Source organism: Prosopis cineraria, unplaced genomic scaffold (assembly GCF_029017545.1).
Source record: "Prosopis cineraria cultivar Desert tree isolate PC_DT_omini unplaced genomic scaffold, ASM2901754v1 PC4, whole genome shotgun sequence".
NCBI classification, from domain to species: Eukaryota; Viridiplantae; Streptophyta; class Magnoliopsida; order Fabales; family Fabaceae; genus Prosopis; species Prosopis cineraria.
In genome coordinates, this window is record NW_026555335.1 from 17727343 (window position 1) to 17740086 (window position 12744).

General features: G+C 28.1%; 1 protein-coding gene across 1 annotated transcript; it reads left to right on the forward strand.

Moving 5' to 3' along the window:
• Positions 1–5657: 5657 nt before the first annotated feature.
• On the forward strand, positions 5658–10125 carry LOC129308889 (histidine kinase CKI1-like). The gene is made up of 7 exons (XM_054950263.1): positions 5658–5900; positions 6007–6672; positions 6870–7245; positions 7400–7974; positions 8048–8710; positions 8745–9317; positions 9789–10125. Exons 1-7 carry the CDS (start codon positions 5658–5660, stop codon positions 9996–9998), a joined length of 3306 nt encoding a protein of 1101 aa, XP_054806238.1. The 3' UTR covers positions 9999–10125.
• Positions 10126–12744: the final 2619 nt, after the last annotated feature.

Here is a 12744-nt window from a genome sequence, read left to right on the forward strand (position 1 = left end):
AATTATAAGGATGTGCAGAGTAATTTTTCCTTTAAAATATTCAATCACTCACATTTTAATTGTTAATACATATAATGTTATTATTTAATAAGTTAATCATCCATCACCATCAAATTATAAAATATTCAGCAATTTCATGGTTGGATTGCAATTTCAACCATGATAAAATCTGAATCATCCAAAATTAATTTTACTGGTTTGGATTAGAAATTGTTATCATGTAATTTGTCATATTAAAAATTTATCTTTTGACAGAGTAATAGTTATAAGATTATTATTATTATTATTATTATTATTATTATTATTTTAAATTCTGTACCTATTAATAATACTTATATACTAAAAATATTTAAAAAATAAAAATGATATCAAATCTACTAATCTAGAATGGCGCATGTCATCACAAAAGTGATTGTGCATTGAAACAGCTCGCGGATGAGTTTGGGTGGAAGTGAATTTTTAAATTAAAAAGAAAAAAAAAGTGAAATTTTAACATCAATTGAATGAATGCTGATTAGGGCTAAAATTTCAGAAAAAGGAAAGGAAAACAAATAAAAGGAAGGCAGCGATCACTGTGATTGATTTCACCTTTAATGTTGTCAGATGAAAGAAACCAAAGCAATATGAGAAGAGATATATATATATATATATATATATAAAAGCAGAAATCTGGAGATTGAAGAAGCAAGCATCAACGTAACAAGGGCTTGAAGAAAAAATGAAGCCGAAGAGTTTCAAACTGTGAGGCACAACATTGGTAATGTTTCTCTCCCTATCTTTTTTTTTTTAAAAAAATATTGGGTTATTATATACTATATATCTTTCTCTTTTATTTTTAGATTAAAGATGTAAATTTCATGAAGAGTCCCAAACCAAACCTGCTAACAGAGAAGAGAGGCGTTAAAAAGGTCACATATCAGTTCTATTAGGTCTATGTTTTGGCAAAGGATTTTCAAACAAACCATTGTTGGTGTTATTTTCCATAATTTGGACATGTTCTTTCGTGTTGGAATATATATGATCAATTTTTTTCTTATTTACTTGGTTAATTAAATCATATTTGTTCCTACATCAGAATTTTGGGTTGGATTATAGGGAAGAGATACATAATTGAAGCTAGAAATCGGCTTCTCTCCTTCGAAGCTTCCCTCTTCCTCCCCTTTGTTGCACCTGCAACAAAATTTGGACTGTTCATAAATCAAGACAGTTTAAATTTAATATTAATAATTCAAATTTATTAAATTTTGATAATTTTTATAAATTAATTATTCAGATATTCAGTTTAGATGTAAAATATTTAATTTATAATTTTTTAAAAATATGTTTTTCATAAGTACACTGTCTGAAGTGTATTTGAATAATCAATTTAAAAAATTTTATATTAAATTTAAACCATTCATATTAAATATGCACATTTCAAAGTATATCTGTCTTGATAGTTAATTTATAAAATATTTAATATTAAATTTGGATTGATCAAATTGATGATCAGATTTATTAAAATTTATTTTTTTTATAATTTTTTATTTTAATAAAAATAAAATAGAAATAAAAAAGATTTTGCTGCTGGTGCAATGAAAGGAGACTAGAAGAAAGAAAATAAGTCTTGAAAATTATATATATGTAAGTCTTGAAAATTATATATATGTGTGCGTATTCTAATATTTAGTTTGATCGTGACTTCGTGGGGTTTGTTTTTTGTTACTATAATTTGATTCAGCAACCAAATTCATGCTTTGATTTCGAGTGGAGCTCTATTTTCTGGTGTTTATGAATGTATATTTTGGGGCCAGTTCTTATTGGCTGCTTAATGGAATTTTTTTTTTAAAAAAAAGCATTGTAGATTTATATGTCCTTTGTTAAAAGTTAATATTAAAAAAGATAGTTGCTATTATTTTAAAGCAATGATTATAATAATAGTCTCTTCGTAGTTTTATTTCTAACGATCTAACCCGGACTAACAAAATGATTATTTAAAAAAAAATGCCCCTTAGTGTTTAGCATGAATGTTGAATTTTATTGTTTTGATTATTTATATATCCATTTATATTCCCCACTTATTTGGAGTTTTGATGCCTATTCTTCGTTTTTATAAAGGTTAATTGATTGATTGATCTTTGGCCAAACCAAAAAAAAAAAACAAAAAAATTGATTGATTGATCAGAGGTCTTCAGGTTTCTTTCTGTTTGTAATTATGTGGATTTTTGTAATATAAGTTCCGAGTTTTTTTTTTTTTAAATACTGAAGCGTGAAGAGCATTAGCAAAAAATGATGTATTCATTGAATTGAAAGGTATAAGTTTGAATTAATGATTAATTCATTAATTTTAGGCCCTGATACACATCCATTTTTTGTTAAAAAATGTTCATTCCAATCTTCTCTGAGATATTAAGGACGGACAGTAGATCACTCCAATTAGATTGCTATATATGCCGATTTAAACTTCCTATCTTATGTATTGTTCACTGATAAGATTTAACTACACCAAAACTAAAAATATTATTTTATTTGGATATTAATTTGTCTCTTTATTTATTTCATGTTTTTTATTTTTATTTTTAAGTTTATAAATTTATAAATTTTACAATTTTTTACCTTGTTAATATTTAATAAAAAATTATAATTATTTTTTATTACATACAATAAAAGTATGGTAGAAAATTTTGATCTATATGTAGTTAAGTATTAAATATGTGCATCTTTTCAGGAGATCCAAACCTTATTTTGCTATGCTGTAAGAGATTAATATATTTCATTAAACACAACTTTAGTTAGTAAATAGGCTAAAGTATGCTTTAGTCTTTTAATTTTATACAATGTGTCATTTTGATTTCTTAATTTTATAAAATATTTTTTTAGTCTTTTAATTCTAACACTGTTAAAACACCATTAATTTTATCACAAAATAAATAAATTAAACTTTTAAATATTGATAAAATATTTTCAAATGTTTACATATTATATTTAATTTTTTTAAAATAACAATGACTAATATAAAAATAATCATTTAAAATTAATGATATTAGCATTAAAAGATTGAAAAGATGCTTTATAAAATTAAGAAATTAAATTAAAATATTATATAAAATTAAAGGATTAAAAATATACTTTAGTCTATTAAATGTTACATATTAATTTATCCCAGCCTTACTATTTATTTATTAAGATTGCCGTTTATTATTTTAAATAACATATTAGTATGTTCATCTTCACTGGTTTTTTTTTTATTTTCACATAGCGGGTTCCAATATGAAAAATATATTATAATTAAATAATGTCAATTTTATTGAGGGATTTTTTTCTCCCAATTTATCTTGCCCATAGATGAATTCATACAGTTGTGTGCGTGTGTGTATTTGGTCAAGGATTTTACCTTTAGTATCTCTATCAACACCATTTTTATTTTCATGAAATTCCAATGCAAAACAGAGAACACTGTAGCTGATCAAATCCTGAATATCCAACCTTATGGTCTTAAACCGCCCTTGGCATGTCATCTTCTTCCTTCTGGTAATTATTTATGATTTTTTTCTTGTCACATAAATTTTCTTGTGAATCATTGTTATTTTCCTTCCTCTCATGCCTGCTATGAGAATTGAGAAATATTTCAAAAATTATATATAAATAATAGGTGCGAAAAATAATAAATAATGAGATTTTTAAAGAATTTTTATATTATATATAAATTGTTGATGTCATAATTAGAATTAAAAAGTTAGATAATTCTTTTATATATTATATAAAATCCAAAAATAAATCTATACGTAAATAATCAATCACAATCTCAGCCGAAAAACAAAGAATTAATTAGAATGATATGCTTTTAATTGTACAAGATTCGTTGGCTTTTGGCAATATTAAAATGAACAATATTCAAGCATTATATATTATAAGATGGAAAATAAAATAGAGAAAATTAATTAGCAGGTCTTCTAGCTTTTTTATTTTAAATTAAATTTTTATAATTTATATTTTTTGAATTGAGCCCTTAATATTTGATTTAGTGGATATGTTAATCTTTAAAAGTTAAAATTATTAATAAATGATTAATTTTTTTGAAACAATTTTTTTTTACATCATAGAATTGATAGGTATAAGCTTGAATTAATGATTAATTCATTAATTTTAGGCTCTAATATGCACATCCAATTTTGTTAAAAAATATTCATTCTATTCTTCACTGAGATATTAAGGACAAATAGTAGATCCCTCAAATTAGATTGCTATATATATATACTTGTTAGGAAGGAGGATTTTCTTTTCTTCCCTTCCTATCCTCTTCATTTTTAACAATTAAGATTAATATTTTGGATGCTTTGGATTTGATTTTCCATAAAATATATATTTTTATTTGGGTTTTACTACAATTTAAACTATTTAAATTAAATTTTAGCAAACGAATCTAATTATTTATCTTTTGTTATAATTTAATATTTTATGAATAATTTTATAACATATCAAATCGTGCAAAGAAGGAAAATAATTGAAGAGATCGGAAAGGAAAGATGAGAGAATCTTCTCTTGATTTAAACTTCCAACCTTACACATTATTCATTAATAAGATTTAACTATACCAAAACTAAAAATATTATTTTATTTGGATATTAAGACGTCTCTTTATCTATGTCATGTTTTTTATTTTTATTTTTAATTGTGAGTTTATAAATTTATAAATTTTATAATTTTGTTGCTTTTTTAATATTTAATATATTTTTTATTACATATAATACCGGTATGGTAGACAATTTTGATCTAGACTTAGTTAAACACTAAGTATGTGCATATTTTCCAAAGATCCAAAAATTATTTTGTTATGTTGTAAGAGATTTCGTTAAACACAACTCTTGTTTGTGAATAATTCATAATTATTAACATTAATATTAAATGCTAAATATTAATAGCGCATTAGGGGGGGTTCCAATATGGAAATATATAATCAAATGATGTCAATTTTATTGAGAGATTTTTTTCTCCTAATTTATCTTGCCGATGTATGAATTCATACAGTTATATATATATATATATATATAGTCAATGACTTTACTTTGGTATCTTTATCAACACCATTTTTATTTTTATGAAATTCCAATGGAAACCAGAGAATACTGTAGCTGATCAAATCCTGAAGATTCAACCATATTTTTAACATAACAATGGTCTTAAACCGCCTTTGGCGTGTCATATTCTTTCTTCTGGTAATTATTTATGATTTTTTTAGTCACTTAAATTTTCTCAGTAAATCATTGTTATTTTCCTTCCTCTCATGCACGCACCGAGCTCTCTGAAATATTTGCAAGAAAAAATTCCTAATCTTCTTGGCAAGTTCATGCATAACCATTTCTTAAATATATATGCATATATGATCCCAACCCTAACTTATTTTTAGCATGTTATTGAAAACCAAAATGAATCGATAATTAAACTAATATTTAATAAAATGTTTTATTTATAAACGGTCAAATTATATTTCTATTGTAATCTTAACTGTTAATCTTTAAAGTAGTGATCTTTACCATATTTAAATGGAATCAATTTCTCTAAAATTTATAAATTTAAGTAAACTTTTTTTAAAAAAATATTTGTTACTCATTTTATTATGTTTATAAAAATAAATTTTTTCTTTCTTTTTTTCAAAAATAAATTTAATTTCTCCAATGATGCAGGCATTTGCTGGACTCGTAGCTCTCTTACTATCGACTCCATGCTGGTATGTTATGCTCAAACGCATTGAGCAGCGCGTGACTTCAAACTCTGAAAATCTTCTTTCAGAGTTGCAAGCTCAACTTCACCACTCTACCAAACTAAAACGTCCCCTGAATTCTTCGTCGACCAATTTAGCTCGCCTTCTAGATTCGACCTTCAACGAGACTAATGTCTCCTTCTCTTTCATTGAGACCAAAGTTGGTTTTTCCTTCTTTTTCTTTTCTTTTCTTTTTTTTTTTTTGCATTTCTCAAGGTTTCTTCCAGTCCTTTTTTATTTTTGGGTATTTATTTGTTCTATTTTAGGTGGCTCCAATGCTGTTTCAAGCGTTCCAGACGATTCCTCACTTGACTGAAATCTCATATATTGATATGGAAGGTTTCTTCTTCTCATACTACATCGATCAGGGTCAAACTCTTGCATTGTACTCTAACTCTTCGTTTTCTTCTCCCGCGGGTGCTTCAAAAATTATGTATGTTCAACCTGTAAACCCTAGCACCGGAGACTTTTATGGTGAAGCTAGAATATATGAACACCCTGTTGATGCAAGTTGGATTCAGGAAGCAATCAATAGTTCCTATGGATATGCCTCATTGGGATATGAGTGGAGCAACAATCATCAAATTTTATTTGTTAATTCAGTGAGAATATCAAGAACAGCTGTGATCTCGTTAGGGTTTGCAGCAACTTTAATTGTTGATTTTGTCACTCCTGTTGAGCGTCAAGGTGCAAGCTTATTGTATTTGGCTTCCAAAGATGGGAAAGTGATTCTCCGAGGATTCCAAAGAGCCCATATGGTATTCTCTAATGATACTGCTTCCCTGTATTTAGTGAAATCAAATAATGGCGACCGAATGAGTTATCAAGGCACTGTTTCATGCAAGGATGAAGCCTCTGCTTCAGTTTTGAAAATTGGGGCTACTAAGTACTTGGCAAGCTGCTCATCAATTGATGCCATGGGAGTAGAGTTGGTATGCTTCAATCATTTTACATGTTCATGAGTGAATCCAGATAGAAACTATTTTCAACAAAATCAAATAGGATATATAATTTGCAATATATTTTGTTTATTGGGCTCTGAGTCTTATTGCTGGGTCAAGGAAAACTATTCATTTCTTGAAAGTTAAATCTTAAGTGTATAATATAACTTGTTTTGATTATATTTCAGGTGTATGTCATAGCTGTACCACAAAATGGATTGGTGGCCTTTGTACACAAGAGTAAAAAACTGGGGTTAGTGCTAATGAGTGCTATGATGGTTACTATATTCATCTCCATCTCCAGTTTTCTATTGTTAAAAGCTATGGTGGGTTGGCGAGAGATGCATTTGTGTTCCTCTCTAATCAAACAAATGGAGGCCACTCAGCAAGCTGAGAGGAAAAGTATGAATAAGAGTCTTGCATTTTCTAGGGCCAGCCATGATATTCGTGCTTCTCTTGCTGGCCTTACCGGTTTGTTAGAGATGTCTTATGAAGAAGTTGTCCCTGATTCAGAACTAGAGACTAATCTGAAGCAAATGGGTGCTTGTATAAAAGACTTGCAAGGTATAATTGCTAATTCAAATCACCCAAATTGTGCATCATCATTAATCTTTTCGTAATTTATTTTTTCATTCTTGGAAATGAACAACTCTGTTTTTTTTTTTTTAATTGTTGGTTTAACTTTCAAGGAAGGCACTGACTTATTTTATGCTTATAGGGCTATTGAATTCTATTCTTGATACAAGTAAAATTGAGTCAGGGAAAATGCAGCTCGAGGAACATGAATTTGATCTATCCCAGTTCATAGAAGATAAAGTTGACTTGTTCCATCCTCTGGCTTTGAAGAAAGGTGTAGACCTTGTTTTGGACCACTGTGATGGTTCGATTATCAAATATGCGCATGTAAAAGGTGACGAAGGAAAGCTTCAACAAGTTTTGTGCAATTTACTGAGTAATGCTGTTAAATTTACTGATGAGGGACACATAACAGTTCGAGTTTGGGCTCAAAAGCCAAGTTTTCAGAACTCAATAATTTCTTCTCATAGATACAATTTCTTGAAACGCTTGTCATGCTTATTTTGCAAGAAAAATGAAGCAAATATTGATGTAGAAGCCGTGAATACAATCCAACAAGACCCACAGTACTTGGAGTTTGTGTTCGAGGTGGACGATACTGGAAAAGGAATTCCTAAAGAGAAGCAGACATCCGTGTTTGAGAATTATGTTCAAGTCAACGAAACTGCTTTCGGACTAGAGGGCACTGGCTTGGGACTTGGTATTGTGCAATCATTGGTAGGCACCTTCTTTCTTCTTCTCAGTTGTTCCAAGTAAAGTTTAGTACTAAATTTTCAAATGCTTTTTGTAGGTACATTTGATGCATGGAGATATTAGAATTGTGGACAAGGAAATTGGTGAAAAGGGAACGTGCTTTAGATTCAGTGTCCTCCTTGCCCTAAGTGAGACAGTCACAGGTAGCAGTAGCACTAGAGAAGGTAATGATTTAAATCAACCTCAGAGACAAGATATAAATGGCCTTAGTTCTGGTTCTAGCATTCGTTCCCCCAGTCCAAGATTACCTATTTTTGCCTCTAATAGGTCTGGGGCTTCTTGTGTTGTTCTTCTGATTCAAAATGAGGAGCGTCAAAGGACTACCCAAAGGTTCATAGAGGGATTAGGGATTAAAGTTAAGGTTGTGAAGCAATGGGAACATTTATCTCACACTCTCAAGAAGATCAAGCAAAGGGGTTGCAATTCCAGCCAGAGTTCTACAGGAACATCATATATGAGTTCCCAGTCTACGCCTCATAACTCTAATTCCAGAGCTAAAGGGTTTCCTTTGAGTGCTGCAGATGGAATTGACTATATGTCCTCAATTTTTAAGAAGTCAGAAGATGAAGTTTCCTTGGGTTTGGTTCTACTTGTGATTGATGTATTAGCAGGACCCTTTGCAGAACTTTGCATAATGATATCTGAGTTCAGAAGTGGCCTTGGAAATCCTTGTAAGGTTGTTTGGTTAAATAAGTCACTTGTGCGTGGACTTGAATTCAAAGCACTCGACGAAGATTTGTTTGATCCAGATGACATTGTGCTGTCCAAAACCATTTCATGGTACTCGTTTGTTCAACATTATCAAGCTTCTTCCTGAGTTAGGTGGCAATTATACATGCATATCTAGAACTGCAAGAGCAAGGAGAGACATTTTCCATGAAACAATGAGAAAAACATTCAAAGATTACAATGTGTCAAGACATCAATCACCTGTATTCGACAGATCCGAAGTTCCCTCAATTGATGCACCCCCATTTCTAGATGTAGAGCTGCAAAAGTGTGACAGTTCATGGAGAACAGAGCAACTGGATTCTTATGGTAGGTCCAAAGGAAGGAATTCTCAGGTTGATCATGGAGAGATACAAGAATGCAGTGCTTCAGGCAGTGACAAGCCATTGAGTGGCATGAAATTTTTGGTTGTTGATGACACTGAAATTCTGCGTAGGATAGCTTTGAAGACTCTAGAACAATTAGGTGCAACAAGTGTGGAATGTAAGAATGGTGGAGATGCAGTGAACCTCGTTGAAGAGGGTCTAAGGGTGGCTTTTCCCCATCCGCCTTATGATTATATCATAATGGATTGTGAGGTGAAGTACTTAACAGAGATTCTTTAAAGTGATTTCACCTAAAGCGAAAAAAGAAGAGTTAAGGTCTATTTTTGCTGCTGAATTATTTTTGTAGAGTGTCTCATATCCTAAATTATTTGTTGTAAAAATGTAACCTTTGAAGCAATTAAATTGTAGCAATGTTGTTCTTGATGTTAGCGAAGTTAACTGTCAATGCTTGCCCATTTAACATCAAGGACAGCATTGTTACGATTTAATTACTCGAAGGAAGACATTGCTATAATAAACTTTATAATTTTGGGTGCTCTTACAAAAATAGTTGGGAAACAAAAATGAGCTATAATCTAAAAGATAAATATATACTGAACTGTAGGTCTCACTTGTATGTGATTTCACATCTTAAAAGCGAGGTCCACTGTTCTGTATCTATCTCTCCACTCATCAAGGGATAGAAATAGTATATTAATATATTAAGTGTGTGTGATTGAACAGATGCCGGTAATGGACGGGTTTGAGGCAACAATGCGGATAAGAAAGGTGGAGAGGAATTATGGAGTTTACATCCCCATCATGGCATTAACAGCTCACACCTCCAGGAAGGAGACGAATAAGATCAAAGAGGCAGGAATGGATGCTCATTTAAGCAAGCCACTAAAGAAAGAGCATTTGCTGGATGCAATCAAAAGCATGGACAATAAATAGTATGAGACATAGCTCTTCAAGTTCAAAATATAAGCATTTTCTCCTAATTAATTTTAGTTCAAAATATAAATAATTTAGCATTTCAATTTTTTTTATTTTATTCCTTATATTTTTTAACCTAAATTCTCGTGTCTGTAAATTTATGACCATCTTTTCATTTATCATAAATAAGGATAAAAAGAAAAGATAGTTTATATTTTTATGAGAATATAAATTTTATTGGTACACATATTATTATTAAAAGCTACTTTTATATTTTTATGAGGGAGTATTCCAATACAATTTCATAATTCATACACACACATATATATGTATATGTATATAATAGAAACAAAATCCTCAAATATTGTTCCTTCACTTTTTAAAATATTGATACCCATGCATTTTTATAATATAAACAATATCTTAATTTTCATTAATAAATTAGTTCAAAGTAAATTTATGAAATAAATGAGCATTGCAATTTCCTCAGAATTTGACATCATAAAAGGGGTGCGTTAGCCTGCAAATTGACCCCACAATGAAAATCTTCAATATATGATAACTAAAACATAGAATGGAGTTTTTGCCTTGCAACGTGCATCAATGTCTCGTGAGAATGTGTAGTGAAAAACTAATTTTTCAGAATTCTTTTAATATACAAAATGAAGAGGAATGAGATAAACACAATTAAAGAATGGCACAATATCCTTATTTTAAAAGTTATTTGAATAAACTCATTAAATAATAATGATAAGAATATAACAATTATTGTTAAAAAAATCTCCTCTCTTTTATATTTTACTCCTCTACTTGAAGGTTAATTTTGATTCTATTTATTAGGTATTTTATTTTTTTTTATATTTATTTCTATCTTTTTATCCTTATTAAATTATGAAAAATAATTTTTTTGTCTTAAATAGAGGGTAGAGGTACAAATTTATTAAATTTTAAGATAGTGATAATGAGATTTAATGTTCTCCTTAATTTTAGCAAAATATGTTAGAAATTACATATAAATAAAATGAGGGGAAGTATTTTCTTCGTTCCTATATATAAAATATTTTTAATTAAATTACAAAAATTAATAAAAAATTAGTTATCTAATTAAAGACACAATAACATTTTAATTTTGTTCCTAATTATTATAAATCAAAAATAAATCTCTTCTTTCAAAATAAATTAATAAAATTATTTATCTTTTTCTCTTTTCAATCTAATAAGGGTATAATGGTTTATTTATTAAAAAAATATACTAACAATATCTTATATTTATGGACAAAAAAATTTTAAAAAACCTCTAACATATAAGAACTAAGAGAATATATTGTTAATCATCATCAATATATATATATATATATATATGAAAAAGAGAATTTCTTGTGTGAACAAGGAGTACTATCTCATCCATATTTTATCCAATTTTAAAATTCTAACAATTTAATCAAATAAAATTTTATATGTCATTATAAATAATGATTTTATTTTTGGAATCCAACACTTTTTTAATTTCCCCCCCCTTCTCTTCTATTATTAATGACAAGATCAATTTATACTTTGACTAATATATTTTTACTGGAAAGTATATAAATGACATAAATGACATAGTGTACTATGTGTATGCAAGAATTCTGAGTTATTTCTTTAACTAGATTATGCCCGGTCCGATGCACATGTACACATTATTGGTGCTGACTTTTTTTCTGAAAATATTTATGCTAATTTTTGTAGTTAATTGAAAATAATTTAATATTTTAAGATGTTTTAATTTTTTGGCCGAAACTTAAGATGTTTTAATTGAAATAATACTATTTAGAAGATGATTTGAAAAATGTGGAGGGAATTTGAGTTAGAGAGAGATTGCATTTTTTTTTGGCCAAGAGAGAGATTGCATATTAAGAAAGAAGTGAATGTATGTTTTTTTTTTTTCAAAATATTTTAAAGAGCAGAAGAATTAAAAAATGATAATAAAATATATGCACAACAACCAATGCAATATAAAAATTGAAAAGTACAGCCTTGCTAATAAAAAAAAATTATTTTACAAAAGAAAAGAAAAAGATTACAAACTCCTTCAAGCTCACTGAATTAATAGTGCTCAACTGTGATTCAGCCATTCAATTCAAGGTGAAAACAGGGAGATTTTCTTCTCAACTCTTTTGCCGTTCCGTTTTTGGTCATATGGTTTTAGATCCCTTGAACTATATTTATAAATTTTGCCACATTTAAAAATTACAACAAGATCTCTTAAAATTTAAGTATAATTTAAAATTAAAATTATAAGATAAAGAAAATACTATCCTGATCGAATGTGTGAAATTATATTTGTAAAAAGTTAAAATTAAAATTATAAATTATTGATGAAGTAATAATAAATAATTGTAAATTTTTCTAGTAACATATGATCAGTTTAATAATTAATTATGTAAAATTATAATTATAAAATATTAAAATAATAATTATAAATTATTAAAAAGGTAATTGTGTATAATTAATATTGAATTTGTGATGCGTGGTTAATTTAAATATTGTATATATAAAATTGAAATTATAAAAAGTTAAAATTTAATGAAATAATTATAAATTATTTAATTAGTATAATATATTTTAATAAAAATATTATTATTTTTATACTCTAATTTTAAATTATACATTTCAAGACATTTTTAATTGTGATTTTTAAATTTTATAAAATTTATTTATAAATAAATCTATTTCCCGACCTGGACGTAATTTCCCTTTGGCCCAAAAAAAGAAAAAGAACTTG

What these genes read in the sequence shown, in the direction of transcription:
- LOC129308889 (XM_054950263.1), top strand. Translation starts at nt 5,658, where the DNA reads ATGCAGGCATTTGCTGGACTCGTAGCTCTCTTACTATCGACTCCATGC. An exon ending in TCTCTTTCATTGAGACCAAA is followed by an intron (nt 5,901 to 6,006) that starts GTTGGTTTTTCC and finishes GTTCTATTTTAG; the next exon opens with GTGGCTCCAATGCTGTTTCA. An exon ending in ATGCCATGGGAGTAGAGTTG is followed by an intron (nt 6,673 to 6,869) that starts GTATGCTTCAAT and finishes ATTATATTTCAG; the next exon opens with GTGTATGTCATAGCTGTACC.